This window comes from Dendropsophus ebraccatus, chromosome 1, assembly GCF_027789765.1.
Source record: "Dendropsophus ebraccatus isolate aDenEbr1 chromosome 1, aDenEbr1.pat, whole genome shotgun sequence".
Taxonomy (NCBI): domain Eukaryota; kingdom Metazoa; phylum Chordata; class Amphibia; order Anura; family Hylidae; genus Dendropsophus; species Dendropsophus ebraccatus.
Window position 1 is genome coordinate 146,509,871 of NC_091454.1, and position 18,683 is coordinate 146,528,553.

General features: G+C 44.9%; 1 protein-coding gene across 5 annotated transcripts in view; it reads left to right on the top strand.

The window, feature by feature from the left end:
• Nucleotides 1-998: 998 nt before the first annotated feature.
• Nucleotides 999-18,683, top strand: part of EDC3 (enhancer of mRNA decapping 3) — a 60,358-nt gene continuing 42,673 nt past the window's right edge. For 3 of the 5 annotated variants that reach the window (XM_069956438.1, XM_069956439.1, XM_069956437.1), the window contains exons 1-2: nt 999-1,101; nt 5,116-5,311. In XM_069956438.1, the coding sequence (XP_069812539.1) occupies nt 5,148-5,311 (164 nt within the window). In that variant the 5' untranslated portion in view covers nt 999-1,101; nt 5,116-5,147. Of the gene's footprint in view, nt 1,102-1,219; nt 1,465-5,115; nt 5,312-18,683 lie in introns of those variants that run through there. The other 2 variants (XM_069956435.1, XM_069956436.1) reach the window with 2 other exon arrangements.

Below are 18,683 nucleotides of genomic sequence, written 5' to 3' on the forward strand. Positions count from 1 at the left end.
ACTATGTGGGCATATATGGGGGATTGGCTACTATGTGGGCACTCTATGGGGGATTGGCTACTATGTGGGGCACTATATGGAGGGATTGGCTACTATGTGGGGCACTATATGGGGGATTGGCTACTATGTGGGGCACTATATGGAGGGATTGGCTACTATGTGGGGCACTATGTGGGGATTGGCTACTATGTGGGGCACTATGTGGGGATTGGCTACTATGTGGGCACTATATGGGGGGATTGGCTACTATGTGGGGAACTATATGGGGGGATTGGCTACTATGTGGGGCACTATATGGGGGCATTGGCTACTATGTGGGGCACTATATGGGGGCATAGGCTACTATGTGGGGCTCTATATGGGGGCATTGGCTACTATGTGGGGCACTATATGGGGGCATTGGATACTATGTGGGGCACTATATGGGGGATTGGATTCTATGTGAGGCACTATGTGGGGGATTGGACACTATGTGGGGCACTATGTGCGGGATTGGATACTATGTCGGGCATATATGGGGGCATTGGATACTATGTGGGGCATATATGGGGCATTGGATACTATGTGGGGCACTATAATGGGGGATTGGATACTATATAGGGCATTTTTGGGGGGATTGGATACTATATAAGGCACTATTCAGTCAGCAGCATGTGGTGACTGTAGGGGAGTGGCTATGGAGGGTTGCTATGGGGGCGTGGCTATGGAGGGTCGCTATGGGGGCGTGGCTATGGGGACCGCGGCGCACATGTCCCTCTTTGCTCTTTGCAAAAGTTGGGAGGTATGCATAGAAATGACTAGGTTCACACTGGCGTTATTCTCTCCGCCACAGTTCCGTTTTGAAATAACATAAACAGAATCTGACGTATCCGTCCAACACCTAAAAGAAGTGGAAACATTGCACACATTATATACAAAACAAAAATGACGCTGCTACAAAGCCGTCCACGTGCAGCACAACGTGCTGGAGCAGCAGCGGCGCCTGAAGTGGTTGCCGCTTGTTTCCACGACAACCACCTGCACCCTACAAACCGGCAGTGACGTCATCTAGCGGGCGCCCGGAAGCGGAAGCTACTGTTGGAGACTTGTGTGTAGCAGAAGGTGGGTTTATGTGTATTTGAAAATGTGCTATTGTATCGCTCCGGCACCGTTACCCGCTCGTTCTTATCGTGGTGTCTACGGGCCGTTATATCTGGCGCTATATTCTGTGTATCTGGCGCGGAGTTCCCGCGCACTTCTGTGTGTGGTGACCCGTCATGTGTCCGCAGCAGCGGGTTACTTGTCGGTTGGGGCTGCATATGGTGTGCCTGCCTGGCGGCCACGTGTCGGTTGCGGTTTTAGTAGTATGGCTGACCCCGCCCCTTGGAAAGCGCCTTATATAGAGGAGACGGTGGCAGGAGGACAGCCTATCTCCAGGCTCCTACCGCGTGTAGTCATACAAGGACAGCGGAGCGTGTTCACACTGTGCGTTCTGTCATGTAAACACTTGCCATTTGCCCCCTATATTCTGTAATGCTGTTCTAAGCCATTTTATGTGGGGCGATTATCGGCAGAATGTGTTTATACAAATGATTGTGATTATTGATCCATTTACAACAGGCAGCTGCCAAATAAAGCATGTTAATAATTGCCTTCTGCCCATGTTATAGGCCCATAGTTCTATCTGAGTCAAACACATCAGCCGTACGGATGCGCTCACAAAATAACCCAAGTTACCTCTAGGCCCTCTCACACAACATGCAGACAGAATGGCCCCTTACACGCGTCTGTATGTGTTACAGATCTGTGTTGGGGCTGGGATCCGCACCACAAAACATGCAAGCCATTGTGTGGTTCAAATTAACAGAAAAGAAACTGCACAATGGGGGAGGTTTATCAAACATGGTGCAAAGTGAAACTGGCTCAGTCGCCCCTAGTAACCAATCAGATTCCACCTTTCATTCCTTGTACACTCTTTGGAAAATGAAAGGTGGAATCTGATTGGTTACTGGGGGCAACTGGGCCTGTTAAACTTTACACCAAGTTTGATAAATCTCCCCCTATTTCAGGGATGTCAAACTCAGGCCCTCCAGCTGTTTCAGAACTTCAATTCCCATCATGCTTTGGCTGTCCAGGCATTATGGGAATTGTAGTTTTGTAACAGCTGCAGGGCCTGAGTTTGACATGTCTGCCCTATGTGATCCACAAACTACCGAAATGTCAGATGCAGATTATTTAACAGAATTACTGTTAGGTGGGGAGGGGGAGGGGGGGGGGTGTCACACATAACGTATCCGCTGCGGATCTCTTCACTGTTGTTTTTAATGAGATTACATACTGAGCGGGATGTCCAGATGCTGGGAACCTCTGAAGCAAGCCAGAGCGTGGACCGTTAATGTATGTACAGGGCCACGGGGGGTTAAGAGGGCTGCCATTTACATACTCGCAGTGGCAGTATGTGTTCCTCTGCGAGTATGTAATCTCATTGAAAGTAACAGTGAAGAGATCCGCAGCAGATTTCGCTGTCAACTTGCAGCGTAAAATCCATGGATACGTTATGTGTGAACCCACCCTTAGGCTTGGTTTACACTGCATTTTTGCTGTTAAAACGTGTATGTAAAAAAAAATGGATGGTAAAAAAAAGGCATAATGTATTAATAAAAAGAAGGATTAAAGCATTCCATGAATACATTTTCATGCACATAAAATTACTGAAACTGATGTAAAATGCAGTGTCACGCTACCCTTAGGAAAATTGTGTAAGGCTATGTTCACACTACGTAAGTTTACGTTCCTTAGTACGTGGGAACATAGCCTGAGGGTACAAACCCACTTGACGTATTTGCTGCGTGAATCAGTCTTAAAAATAAGCAGGCAAAACGCAGGTTGGCTTTATACAATTGTTCTGCGTTAAAATATGCAATTGCGTATTTTTGAAGCGTGAAGCTTGTTAGCAAAGCATCAGTTGTTAAAAACCTGTGTGAAAAACGCATGTAGCTTCACGCTTCAAAAATACGCAATTGCGTATTTTAACGCAGAACAATTGTATAAAGCCAACCTGCGTTTTGCCTGCTTATTTTTAAGACTGATTCACGCAGCAAATACGTCAAGTGGGTTTGTACCCTAAGGGTGCGTTCACACGTACAAGATCCGCAGCAGATTTGATGCTGGGTTCAGTCATTTTGTTACATTGATATCTGCAGCATCAAATCAGCTGCGGATCCTGTACATGTGAACGCACCCTAAATTAATATCCTACTTGTCGTGTGCTCCACTTCCTACCTCTGCCCATCTGTGCTGCTAAATTCCACACGGGAGCTTGCTGGGGGCATTGCATGCATGTAAACACCAGAACGCAATGTCCAATAGTTGCCCAATGTCGCCATAACATCAGGCAGCTATTGGTTATTACCCGCAATTTGCATTGTTGTGGGATGTTTTTTATCACTACATAATATAATAATGTAATTTGCTTTGCTGGAGCCTGGGAAAACTCTATAACAACTTGTAGCTTTTGGAGGCTGTTGTTACCCAGGTGTCCTACAGAGCTCCCAAGCACAAAACCTAAAACATCAAACACACAACCATGTTGGGCCATGAGTACCCTACCTGTAGCCGTGTGTAAGATCTTATGTGCATTAGACCTTACTGTCATAAAAAAAAAAAATAAATGTTAAAACGTGTATTTTGCTTTTTGTGATACTGTACTTTACAGCTGGTTTAGTTTTTTTTTTTTTTTTCAATGTGTTTACACTATTTACACTATTACACTATTTTCAATGTGTTTACACTTTTTTTTATAATTAATGTTTGCACTGTTTATTTCCATGTGTAAATTAGTTTTCCTGTTCACACCACCTTCACTTTTCTTAGTTTTTGCTCCAGGAGAGGATGGGGTTTCAGATTAACTTTTTCAGATGATTTATCATGTGCAATTTTTTTTCTTGTAACTTTTGTGCATAAAATTGTGCAGCAGTACTCCACTGCTACCCTTGTTTACTTTTTTAGTCAAACAGTTTGAGGCAAAAAACCCCCAAAAACTGTGCAAAAAGGATGATTTTGGTCTAATAACCGTAACATTTTATGTAGCTGTAAAAAGTACCACCCATCTTGCAATTGACAGCCCGCTTAGCCAATCAATGACTGAAGCGGGAAATGCCACAGCTGGTGATTGGCTGAGCAGGCTGTCACTGGTGAGATGAGTGGATCTTGAAAGTAGCAGCTAAAGCTTGCAGCAGAGCACCCGAAGATGCCACAGGAGGACCACGGGGAGCATGGTTAGGTAACAATAGGTTGATTATTATTTTCGGTGCAGTCTCAGCACTGTCGCAAAATGTTTAAGTGGCCGGAGTACCCCTTTATAAGCATGGAAACATACATTTGGGCACAAAAGATACATTTAAGTAAAAGTTTACTCACAAAAAATGTACAAATCATGGATCGAAGTGTTCATATATAACACAGATATCTAAATGTGGCAGTTGGTGGCATGTAAGAAGCTGCACTCAGCATTTAGGTAGTTAAGCTGCCCGATCCTGGCTGCTGACGTCAGATGTCAGCTGCAGTTAACAGACATCACCTGCTTTCTATTAAGTACGCTTAGCTCAATCATTGATGAACATATACATTATGTGGGCATAAAGAGGTTATTGGGTTAAGTAAAATAGGTGTTTAAAGAGGACTTGTCACCCCCCGTGCCGGGGTGACAGGCTCCCGACCCCCCGTTAGAGCCCCCTATTCTCTAGTGATCCCGGTGGGTCCCGCTTCCTGAGCCGGTCGGGTCACGGAGATCCCGGAGCGCGCGCTGACAGGAGAGTCCGATGCCCATAGAGAATGACGGAGCATCGGACTCCCCATTCATTCTCTATGGGCGTCTGAGTCTGCTGTCAGCGCGCGCTCCTGGCTTCGGGAGCTGATATCTCCGTGACCCGACCGGCTCAGGAAGCGGGACCCGGCGGGATCACGTGAGTAAAGGGGGGTCGGGAGCCTGTCACCCCGGCACGGGGGGGTGGGGGGTGGGGTGACAGGTCTCCTTTAATAATCCTCCCTCCTGGAGACTTACAATCTGTTCAATACTTATTCAAAGTCCAATTAAACATTTGATTTTCTAATGTGTTTATAAATTTTCTCTTCCAGGTATAGCACTTTGGATACTTTAAGCCTGTACGATGTCAGGAGATTGGCTGGGGAGCATTGTATCCATCAATTGTGGAGACACCCTTGGAATGTACCAAGGCCGTGTGTCTGCTGTTGATCAACTCAGTCAGACAATATCGCTTACACAGCCCTTCCACAATGGAGTCAAATGCCTTGTTCCAGAGGTTACTTTCAGGTCAGTTGACAATTTTTTTCTCATAGGTCTGAACTGTTGGCGAACATTTTCTGTAGCATTTGTGAACATGTGCAATATATATGAGAGGGAGTATTTATTCAGGTTAATAATGGTGCAGCACAGAGGCACATCATTGCTATTGTGGTTTTCTTGTGCAGCTGTCTGCAGCACCATCTGTCTGTGTGATATATCCATAATGCTAATACTTGTAGAGAGCTCTTGAAATCTGCTCTTCATCCTTGGCAGAATATACCACATGCTGAGGATTTTGAAATCTATTGCTTCCTCTGAAATCCACACAGATTTTTCCATTGCATGTGAATTGGGTGTTCCAAGCTACTATATTTGTAACAAATCCACTGCATTTTAAGTTGTACTTATTGGGCTATGTTTACATTTAAAGGACAACTCCCATGAAAAACTTTTACAAAGTTATATAACACTGTAATATACTTCAATCACCTGTCTGTCCTCCTTCCCTATCTTTTCCCCCCCTCAACCCCCCACCAGGAAGTGTAAGAAAATCCTTCATACCTAATTACTGTCGTCACCAGGCTCCTCTATTAGCTCCTTCTAGTGACGATGTGTCATCAGCAGGAGGGCTGGTCTAGGTCCTGTTACACCAGCCTCCCCCTCCCCTGCCTGGTCAGGTGACTCAGCTTGCTCAGCTCCCATTGGCTGAGCAACTGTAAGCCATCTGACATTCTGCAACTCAATAATGACTGGTGACTGACTCCCGGCACATAACCAGCTGCAGGACCCCCTCCCCCATACTCCCTCCTGCTGCCGAGTGGACTCATGCCGAGTGAGTGAGTCATGTCACTTGCTTATCTTTCTCCTCACTCCCGGCATGTCAGCTACACAGACCCTGTCTTATCTCTCCCCTGCTGCACTGACCTAATTAGGGACGGCGATCCTGCAGAATGTACACTACAGTGAAGTGAAAGTATGTGTGTGCAGCTTCAGTGTATATATAGCAGCCTGACTGAAGAGAGAGAGAGGGGGTCATGATGGGAGTTGTAGTGAATGGAGGGGCAGGCACTTGCAGTGTCACAGCAGGGGGCTGGCTTGTCACAGCAGCCAAAGTGCATCATGGGAAGCTGAAACCAGGAAGCAAGGAAGAAATGAAGAACAAGACTAGAAATCAGAAGGTACACAGACAGTGGGAAATTCAAACAGTGACAGCTCAGGAGGGATGATAAGTATAAAAGCTATGTTTCTGATTGGTTTTTGTTTTTTTTCCTTAGGGTCCTATTCCACGGGCCGAGGAGGGCCCGATCAACGATGTAAACGAGCGGCGATCTGCTAGATCGCCGCTCGTTTACTGGGCCTATTCCACGGCTGATGATCGTTGAGCGAGGGCTGCAAGGACATCGTTACCGATGTAGGACATTACCTGTCAGGTCCTCTCGGCGCTGTCTTCATCCCCGGGTCCCGCGCGCTCTATCTTCAGAATGGCCGGTCAGCTGACTGGCCAAACTCAGCCATATCACAGGCCGCGGCGGTCCTGGCCTGTGATTGGCTGAGCGCTCTGTCAGCTGACCGGCCATTCTGAAGATAGAGCGCGCAGGACCCGGGGATGAAGACAGCGCGGAGAAGACCTGACAGGTAATGTATGATGCTGCTTGTCAAATCGTTGGTTGCCCGCCGCGCACCGCTATTCAACCGTAGCGATGCGCTTTGGGGGAACGATGATTTTAGGTCTGGCCCTAAATGAACGATAAGCCGATGACACGATCATCGGCTGTTGTTCTCTCTATTTCACCAAACGATAATCGGCCGAATCGGGCCAAATGGGGCCGATCCGGCAGATTATCGTTACTGTGGAATAGGGCCCTTAGCGCGGGAGTTGTCCTTTAAAAAGTAGTGTTCGGGGTATACTTCAGAGTACTGGCAGATTACTCTGCAATAAGAATAAAGACAAAAGCCTCTTCTTTCCCTTTGTATAGCATACAAAGACCTTGAGTTGGGAGAGATTGGACTTTGGGATAGGGGACTTTTCTTTACATATTTTCACTCCCACTTACCAATCAGGGAGTATGTCTTTTCTGATGGTCATATTCCGCTCACTTGTGCAGCACCGTGTCGCGTCTTTATCGGCAGCAATGGGAATGAGATCAGCCCTGAAAGCAAATCTGTAACCCCCCCAACCCCCCCAAACCACTAGTATCATTCCATAGTTTGCATTGATTTATGCCTGGTCTCAGGGTCAGCTTCTCTCCTTGTACCGGTATTTGGGGAGGTGGGGCCTAGAGCATCTGTGCCCTAAACCTGCAATGCCTCTCTCTTCTGGTGATCAGAAGATAATTCAGCCCTGGTGCATATCCACAAAGAAGAAAGGTGGGTAGAAAGAAGAGAAAGGCACTGCAAGCCTAGGCCATGGATGCTCTAGGCCCCACCTCTTTGACCCCACGCTGCCAAAAAAAAAGAAGCATAAATTCATGCAAGCTTCAGAATGGTACTGGTTGTTGGTTGGGGGGGGGGGGGAGGGGGATGCTGTGCCCTTAGTCTGGTGTCAAGCATGGCAGTTTTCGAGCCAAAGCCAGTGGATACAGCAGGAAGGAGAATTAGCATAAAGTTCTTTCTTTATGCTTCACTGTACCTGTTTATTGGATCTATTGGCAGGGCTGTTTCTGCTATCTCAATTTGTTGTTTTATAAAATTGTAAAACAATAAAAATGATGATTAAAAAAAAAAAAATTCTTCCTTTATGCTTCCTATTCCTTTCTGCAACAAATCTGTTGTAACCCTAGGAGGTATTGTGTGTCTTAGTCTCCTCTGGACAATCTTTTAGCCGTGACTAGGAATTGTTAGGAATCAATTACAAAATGTCGCACTTTGAGGTAAAATTCCATGACAAACCCTGTTGACCAGTTGCCATGGTTACTGTCTGGGACCAGGTTTTTCTTTCCCCTCCATTTGATTTCCAGTGCATTAACTTTTCCCTGAAAGTTAATAAGCCCCTTAATTTTAACCTGTGAAGATTACCCCACGTTAATTAAAGGGCTGCAGAGCTAGTCCTTATGCATGCAGCCGGTCTGTTAATGTGTATGACGTTCTCCTCCTGCATGCAGAGGCATTGGCACTTGTCAGACCAATCTGTGATGTGACATGAACCTAAAATAATTAGTTCTTTGTCACTAAAAACCTACCAGCACTTTGCTTATATCCAGGGATGCCTGTGAGATTAATAATTACATCACCGGGTCTCCATTAGAACAGTGGGTCTGGAAGGATGCAGAAATAGGGCAGTCTAAATGTCTTCCCCATGCCTGACTATACAGATCACTGGTAACGGTAATGTAGTAGGCTGTTACCATGAGATCACTGTGAGAAAATATGTTCCTGCTAACCTGTGTCACAATAGTAAAAATAAGTTAAGGGTGCGTTCACACGTACAGGATCCGCTGCAGATTTGATGCTGCAGATATCAATGTAACTAAATGACTGAACACAACATCAAATCTGGTGTGGATCTGCTGCGGATCCTGTACGTGTGAATGCACCCTTAAGGGAAATTATAAGTAGACGAATCTAACCTGCTGATTGCACCATAGTGGCCACAGGGCACTGAGGATGAAAGTATGTCTTTTAACTTCATCTTCGGCACTGTTCCTGCGCTGTTTATTCTGAAAACTTCTGCCTGGTAAGCTGTGAGCACTGGGGGCAAACTGCTGTGCGAGGGGGGCGGGACTGATGTATTCTTTCCAGTCTGACAGTGCTCTCTGCTGCCAGAGCAGTAGAAAATCCCAATTAAAACCTCAACTGCTACAAAAACTTTCTGACACCAGTTGATTAAAAAAAAAATTCGCCCAAGTACCCCTTTAATCCATTTTTACCCTAACACATAGGGGGTACTCATAAAAAATGTCATTCAATATTTTTTACCCTAAGGCCGTGTTCACACGTGCAAAACAGCGGCCATTGCTTGACACGGCCATGTCAAACAACAGTTGGATAAAGCTCTAAGGTTGTCTTGAAAACATGGATATAGTCATTGGCTGTATCCATGTTTTCCACATAGCCTTAGGGCTTTATCCAACTTCAGCAGCCACCGCTAATCAAATGCCGAATGCTCGGGTTCGGATGGACTCGAGCATGCTCCAGATTCACTCATCTCTAATGCACATAATTTAATTCATTTTCGTGCGAAAATTTTTATTAAAGTATTGTATTGCTCCCCAATAGTTACCCCCAATACAAATCCCCAATATACACTTATTACGGGAAATGCACATAAAGTGCCTTTTCCCCCTGCACTTACTACTGCATCAAGGCTTCACTTCCTGGATAACATGGTGATGTCACGAACCGACTCCCAGAACAGGTTTTACTGCCTTTACACAATAAAATCAGTAAAAAAAACAACCTAAAATTTTATGTATTGTCATTTTCTGACAGCCATAACTTTTTATTTCCTGGCTGATCAAATTGTGTCAGGGCTTATTTTGTGTGTATTGAGCTGTAGTTCTTTGCAGTACATGCCATTTTTGACAATTTTTACTCAGCTTTTTTGAGGCAGGGTCATCAAAAACAGCACTTCTGGCATAATTATTATTATTATTAATAATAATAATAATAATAATAATAATAATAATAATAATAATAATAATATTATCCCCTTAAGGTCAAAGCCAATTTTCGTTTTTGCACTTTTGCTTTTTCCACTTTATGTTTAAAAGGCCATAGGGCTTGCATTTTTTCACCTAGAGACCCACATGAGCCCTTATTATTTGCGAAAACCAATTGTACTTTGCAATGACAGGCATTATTTTTCCATAACATATGCTGCGAAACCGGAAAAAAATCATTTGCGCTGTCAAATTGAAAAAAAAAAAGGAATTTCGTTTGATTTCGGGGAGTTTTGCATTTACGCCGTTCGCTCTATGGTGAAACTGACTTGTTACATATGTCCGTCAAGTCGTTACGATTACAACGATATGTAACATGTATAACTTTTATATTATCTGATGGCCTGTAAAAAATTCTAACCATTGTTAACAAATATATGTTCCTTAAAATCGCTCCATTCCCAGGCTTATAGCGCTTTTATCCTTTGGTCTATGGGGCTGTGTCAGGTGTCATTTTTTGCGATATGAGATGTACTTTCTATCGGTACCTGGATTGCGCATATGCGACTTTTTGATCACTTTTTATAAAAAATTTTCTGGATTTGATGTGACCAAAAATGCGCAATTTTGCACTTTGGAATTTTTTGGCGCTTACGCCGTTTACCGTGCGAGATCAGGAATGTGGTTAATAGTTCGGGCGATTATGTGCGCGGCGATACAAAATGTTTATTTATTTGTTTATTTATTTATATTTATAAAATGGGAAAAGGGGGGTGATTTGGACTTTTAATGGGGGAGGGGATTTTTTATTAATAAAAAAACATTTTTACTTTTATTTTTACTTTAACTAGACTTGTATATACACACCACTGATCTCTCATAGAGATCAATGCTGTGCATATACACAGCAAAGATCGATCAGATCGGTGATAGATTGCTATGGCCTGCTGCAGGCCATAGCAATCTATTGCCGAGCCGGGATCAGCGTCACTGCGATGCTGAGGCCCAGAACGGGCAGAAGAACGGATCTCCCAACCCCCCCCCCCCCCCCCACGGCGCGATCGCATCCCGGGGGGGGGGGGGGCGGGGGGGAGATTCGTCCCACTAGACACCAGGGTTGCATGGATCAAAGCCTCTGAGTGCAGCTGTCAGGTTTGGCAGCTGCACTTAGAGGCTTAATTAGCCGGCGTGGCAACGGGACCCGCGCCGGCTAATAGAGGCGCTGCCCAGCAGGACCCCGCTCCGAACGCCCCCCGCGGCACCATGACATGTCAGATACGTCATGGGTCGCTAAGGGGTTATTATTATTAATATATATATATATATATATATATATATATGTGTGTGTGTGTGTGTATATATATATATATATATATATATATATATTTATTTATTTTTTTGCCATTCATCATGTGGCATACATAACATTGTAGTGTGGGAACTACAAACTTGGTGAACTTTATTAGAAAAGAGTAATTTTACTTTTTTCACACTATATTTTATTTTTTTCCCCTTTTTTTTTTTCCCTGTTCCCTTAGGGCAGGCATGTCCAAACTTTTTTCGAAGAGTGACAAATTTGATGAAGTGAACATGTGCGAGGGCCGACCACTTTGCTTGACATTCTTTGGACCATTAAAATGAATGCAAATAAACTTTTTTTTACAAAGTTTATTGAAAACGGCACACTTTTTATACTTAAAAAATCCCGGGGCACACCACCAACCAAAATGGCACTAAAACAGTACATATTATACATATAGTTAATAATATAGATTCTAAATGTATTTATACTCACTCAGTGTGAAACCTGGGCCTGTTTCAATAAACACAAAAGGGATATCCCTGTTTCTCTCCCCCATCCCCATGTTTCTCTCCCCCCTGCTTCTCTCCCCTGTTTCTCCTCCATCCCCATGTTTCTCTCCCCCCTGCTTCTCTCCCCTGTTTCTCCCCCATCCCCATGTTTCTCTCCCCCCTGTTTCTCCCCCATCCCCATGTTTCTCTCCCCCCTGCTTCTCCCCCATCCTCATGTTTCTCTCCCCCCTGTTTCTCCCCCATCCTCATGTTTCTCTCCCCCCTGCTTCTCTCCTGTTTCTCCCCATCCCTGCTCACCTTCCTTGAGATGCTCGCCGCGGGCGCCTTCCCCCTCACCTACTGGCCCGGACGTGCTCCTCCAATCAGGGGAGACCGGGAGCGTAGTGTGTGCCGCACCACGGTCTCCCCTGATCGGAGGACCACGTGCGGGCCAGTAGGTGAGGTGGACGGCGCCCGCGGCACAATGGTTGAAAAACACTGCTCTAGTGCGCGGGAAAGGAAAGCTGAAATCTCAGACATCTCGAGATTTCGGCTTTCCTTTTCTGTGCACTAGAGTGGCGTGGCGCAAGGTATCTGTTGCTGCCGGATACCTGGGGGGCCGTAAAAGTTCGGAACGCGGGCCGCAAATGGCCCGTGGGCCGGACTTTGGACATGCCTGCCCTAGGGGACTTGAATCACTGACATTTACAGCCTGTAAGGCCGACCCTGGACCCTGGGGCTGGGCCTCAAAGCCTTCTTTACCTTCGCTGAAAGGCAACCATTGGGACACACTGATCACATTGTGTGGGTCCTTTTGGCTGATGGGGGAGCCCCCTTTCCCTGTAAGGGTGCCTTTACACAGAGCGATTTATCTAACAGAATTTTGAAGCCAATGCCAGGAGCAGACTATAAACCGAGAACAGATCTGTCAGATACAGCTTCAAAAATCTGTCAGATAAATCTCTTTGTGTAAAGGCACTCTTAAGTCCCGCGAATCCTGCAATCACTACTGGCTCTCCATCCTCCGAGGAGATATGACAACACCAGAGTGTGTTCTGTTATTGGCAGATGCAGAAGTAGCTCAGCTGTCTGACAGCTACAATTTTTTTTTATTTTTACTAAAATGCAGCATTCATTCCTTTATTATTACTTCTCATAAAACCTGGCAGTATCATATTAGTAAATCTGCAAAGATTGAGTCAACAGACCAATACTAGAGGGGATCTGCTTTAAATGGGTACTCTGGAGAAACAGAAATTGTTTTCAGATTAACTGGTGTCAGAAAGTTATACAGATTTCTAAATTGCTTCTATTTTAAAAACCTCAAACCTTCCAATACTTATCAGCTGCTGTATGCCCTATAGGAAGTGGTGTATTCTCTCCAGTTTGACACAGTACTCTCTGCTCTCTGAAGTAATTTACAAATCTGTAAAACTTTCTGACACCAGTTGATTTTTTTCCCCTCCAGAGTACCCCTTTAAATACAGTGGTGAGGGTTGCTGTTACTACTTGGAAACTGGGGAAAAGGTGAAAGTGTCGTAAATTTCTATGTACGCCTGTGCACTGAATATTAGGGTAGTGATTCCCATCTCCCCTTTACTTAACATTGGTGATTGAATATTGTTTTCTTCCAGTAATCTACTCTTCATGATCTCTGTAGCTAAATGTAATCTTGCTATCATAGCTATCTCCTGTATAGGAGTTGTTCAGTGTAAATATCTAATCTGCACAAGTTCCTGTCAAGCCAAAAAGACAGAAATGGCTGCTGATTAGATAAATATCTAATCTGCTACTGCAGGGGACATAGCAGTACTGTATGCTTACCTGTCTCTCTCCGCTGTATGTGTCGGTTCCTGGGCTGCCTGCCGCTGTCATCTTCTTCACAACTTCCGCTCACGTGCCGTTCTGACAGGAAATGGTTGCTCAGCATAGACAGTATAATGCTGTCTATGCTGAGTGGCCATTTCCTGCGAGAACGGCATGTCAGTAGAAGTTGTTAAGTAGGTGACCCGGGAGCTGGTATTGTTGCCAGAGCGGGACAGGTAAGTATCTAAATGCTAAATCTCCTGCAGCCCCGTCAGCAACCGAGCTAAGAGGTTGACGTTGGAAACCCCTTGTTCCTGATTCTATAATTTTTGCAAGGAGTTTTAAGTAGAGTAAGGGACATTTTCATAAATAGGATTTGGTACAAATATTCTTGTCACAGTTAACAATTTATTATGTAAATAATGTTTTTTCTTTAAAATCTCAAACTGCAGTCAGATATAGGCTATGTTAAACATTCAAAAAAGGAAAAAGACATCTTTTATTGCATCATTTTAAAGTGACACTGTCACCCCCTTTTTGCATTCTTACTTCTCTACACAGGTGTAAAGGGTAAATGTTGCAGTTTTCATACCTTATTTTATATCATATGTCATGGTGCTTGTTCCAGTTAAAAGTGATCTTTTATCATCTGCAGATTGTGCTACCTGGGCGGGTTCTCGACCGAAGCGCAACTTGGCCCTATCCACAACAACGCCATAGACCTGCCCCTCTGTGATGTCATAGTCTGTCTAGGCTCCGCCCCTCTACTGGAATTGGAACAGGCTGGCCTAAAGATCTAGGCCCCACCCACTCTAGGTCGACCTATGCGCTGATGACATCATGGAGGGGCGGGGCCTACAGTGATGATGTGAGCAGGGCTAAGTGACGCTGCAGCTGTGAAGCCCCGCCTAGGTAGCACAATCCCAGATGATAAAAGATCACTTTTTACTGTAACAAGCACCATGAAATATGATATAAAATAAGGTGTAAAACCAGCAAACTTTACCCTTTACTCCTGTGTAGAGAAGTCATAATTCAAAAAGGGGGTGACAGTGTCACCTTAAAATGAAGCAATAACAGATGTCTTTTTTTAACCCCTTAAGGACAGAGCCTGAAATGGCCTTAATGACAGAGACAAATTTTATGAATATGACCAGTGTCACTTTATTCATTAATAACTTCGGGATGCTTTTACCTATCCGGCTGATTCTGAGATTGTTTTCTCGTGACATATTGTACTTTACATTTCTGGTAAATTGGAGTCGATAATCATAACAAATCTTTATGAAAAAAACCCAAATAATGTGAAAAAATGTGAAAAACTGCATTTTTCCAACTTTGAAACTTTTTTGCGTATACAGAAAGTGGTTATACCACATAAATTATATATTAAATAGCATTAGCAACATGTCTACTTTATGTTGGCGGCATTTATTAAACGATCTTTAATTTTTTTTAGACAATAGGAAGCTTAAAACATTAGCAGCAAATTTCCAAATTTTCAGTAAAATTTCAAAATCAGATATTTTTAGGGACCTGTTCAGGTTCAAAGTGTATTTGAGGGGCCTGTATGTTAGAAAGCCCCACAAAGCACCCCATTTCAGAAACTGCACCCCCCACACTCTGCAAAAGCATATCCAGAAAGTGTTTTAACCCTTTAGGGGAGTCACAGAAATAAAAGCTAAGTGTGTAAGAAATTTGAAAATTTTAATTTTCTGTGCAGAGATTTTATTGTAATCCAATATTTTTCATAATTATAAACCTATTACCAGAGAAATGCACCCTAATAATTATTGCCCCGTTTCTGCAGTTTACAGAAATACCCCATATGTGGCCCTATTGCGCTATTTGACGCAACCACAAGCCTCAGATACAAAGGAGCGCCTAGTGAATTTCAACGCCTCCGTTATATTTGGTCATTTCTGACTGTACCACTTCAGGTTGGCAGAGGCTCTGGGGTGCCAAAACCTAAAAAACACCCCTAAAGGGACACCATTTAGAAAACTAGACCCCTCAAGGAATGTAACAAGGGGTGCGGTGAGCATTTGGACCCCACAGGTGCTTCACAGATTTTCCGAACAATATGGCGTGAAAAAAGAAAAATTTATTTTTTACACTAAACCGTTGTTCTAGCCTTCAATTTTTCATTTTCTTAAAGGGATAAGAGGAAAAAAAAGACACAAAATGTGTAGCGCAGTTTCTCCCGAGTACGGAAATACCCCACATGTGGCGATAAAGTGCCAAGGGGGCGCAGGACGAGCCTCCAAAGGGAAGGAGCACCAATTGGCTTTTGGAAGCTGAATTTCACTGGAAAGGATTTCAAGGGCCATGTCGCATTTACAGAGCCCTCGTGCTGCCAAGACACTGGAAACCCCCCACAAGTGATTCCATTCTGGAAACTACACCCCTCAAGGAATCTAACAAGGGGTTCAGTGAGCATATGGACCCCACTGGTGACGGGCACAAATGTGGAACAATGTGACGTGAAAGGGAAAAATTTCATTTTTTCACTTTCATGGCACAAATGTGCCCGTCATCAAGGGGTTCATATCCTCACTGCACCCCTTGTTAGATTCCCTGAGGGGTGTAGTTTCCAGAATGGGGTCACTTGTGGGGGGTTTCCAGTGTTTTGGCAGCACGAGGGCTCTGTAAATGCGACATGGCGTTCATCATCCATTCTAGCCAAATCCAACCTCCAAAATCCAAATGGCGCTCCTTCCCTTCGGAGGCTTGCCCTGCGCCCACATGGCGCTTTATGTCCACATGTGGGGTATTTACGGACTCGGGGGAAATTGCTCTACACATATTGTGTGTTTTTTTCTCTTTTAACCCCTTGTGAAAATGATAAATTCAAGGCTAAACCAACATTATAGTGTAAAAAATGTAATATTTCATTTTCACGCCACATTGTTCCACATTTGTGTCCGTCACCAGTGGGGTCCATATGCTCACTACACCCCTTGTTACATTCCTTGAGGGGTGCAGTTTCCATAATGGGGTCACTTGTGGGGGGTTTCAACTGTCTTGGCAACACAGAGGCCTTTTGAATGCAACATGGCCCCTCAAAATCCATTCCATCCAAATCCAGCCTTCAAAAACGAAATGGCGCTCCTTCCCTTCGGAGGCTTGCCCTGCGCCCACATGGCGCTTTATGTCCACATGTGGGGTATTTACGGACTCGGGGGAAATTGCTCTACACATATTGTGTGTTTTTTTCTCTTTTAACCCCTTGTGAAAATGATAAATTCAAGGCTAAACCAACATTATAGTGTAAAAAATGTAATATTTCATTTTCACGCCACATTGTTCCACATTTGTGCCCGTCACCAGTGGGGTCCATATGCTCACTACACCCCTTGTTACATTCCTTGAGGGGTGTAGTTTCCATAATGGGGTCACTTGTGGGGGGGTTCAACTGTCTTGGCAACACAGAGGCCTTTTGAATGCAACATGGCCCCTTAAAATCCATTCCATCCAAATCCAGCCTTCAAAAACCAAATGGCGCTCCTTCCCTTCGGAGGCTTACCCTGCAACCGCATGGCGCTTTATGTCCACATGTGGGGTATTTCCGTACTCAGGGGAAATTGCTCTACACATTTAGTGTTTTTTTTTATCTTTTAGCCCCTTGTGAAAATGAAAAAATCATGACAAGATTAATGATTTAGAGTAAAAATTTTACAAAAATTACACTAAATGTTGGTCTAGCCTTGATTTTTTCCATTTCCACAAGGGGTTAAAAAAGAAAATGAACACAAAACGTGTAGGGTAGTGTCCCCTGAGTACGAAAATACCCCACATGTGGACATAATGTGCCATATGGGCACAGGGCAAGCCACCAAAGGGACAGAGCGCCATTTAGAGGCTGGAATGGAGGATGGAGGCCATGTCGCAATTACAAAGCTCCTGTGCTGCCAGGTCAGTAGAAACCCCCGACAAGTGACCCCATTCTGGAAACTACACCCCATAAGGAATCTAACAAGGGGTGCAGTGAGCATATGGACCCCACTGGTGACAGGCACTTACGTAAAACATGTGCCGAGAAAATAAAAAATACCATTTTTTTCATTTTCACGTCCCAAATGTGGCCGTCACCAGGGGGCCATATCCCCGCTGCCCCCCTTGTTAGATTCCTTATGGGGTGTAGTTTCCAGAATGGGGTCACTTGTGGGGGTTTTCTACTGTCCTGGCAGCACAGAGGCTTTGTAATTGCATCATGGCCTCCTCTAATGGGAATGGCGGCCATATCTATTTAGCTGGGGAAAAGGGACAATTCTAATTTATTTGGGGGTATTAGGCCAATTATTAGTTTATAAGGTTGGAAATGACAGGTGTCCATCAAATTCAACCTGTGTTGATCCAGAGGAAGGCAAAAACCCTCGTAAGGCAGACGACAGTAGCCTCATCACAGGGGAAAAATTCCTTCCCGACTCCATAATGGCGATCAGAATAATCCCTGGACCAACGTGACCCCTGAAATAGGAATAAGGGACAGAATTTAGATAATGTAGAACTCCAGTGACGTGTGGTGCGCCTTGGAGCGATCCAGTATGCAGAGGCCGAGGGGATCAGGACAGGTGGCACACTGGTAAATGTTGTCCTTCCTGATCCCCCTGTTACCCCACACTCTGCACTTCTTCTGGGGTCTCCTGTTCTCCAGTGTGGGGGACGTCACCTGGAAAATGTTGTCCTGGTGCGATACGGGGTCCCACATATCCAGAAGCGCTGGGTCCGCTCCATGGCTGCTAAATATTAGGGCTCTATTACTGCTTCTGATATGTTCGGATCGTGCCGCAAGCTACAGGGCAGCGAGGGACCGGAAGAGGGGGTGCTGGTATAAAAGTTATCCCCGTACAGGTGGTGACCTTTATCCAGCAGTGGGAAGATCAGTTCCCGGACGACCTTCCCACTAACTCCGAGGATGGGGGGGGGGAGGGGGGCATCTGGGGCTGGATTCGGGTGTCCCTTCATACACTCTAAGGGTATGTGCACACTGCGGAATCGCGACAGATAACCCTTCGTGCATTCCACAGTTGGCACCCGCCGGCGGACTGATGCAGGCGCACGTCTCCGTCCGTGTCATAGACTCCATTCTATGCACGGGCGGATTCCGCTCTCCGTCCAACGTGTTCATTCTTTGGACGGACGACGGAATCCGCCCATGCATAACATGGAGTCTTTGACACGGGTGGAGACGCGCGCCCGCA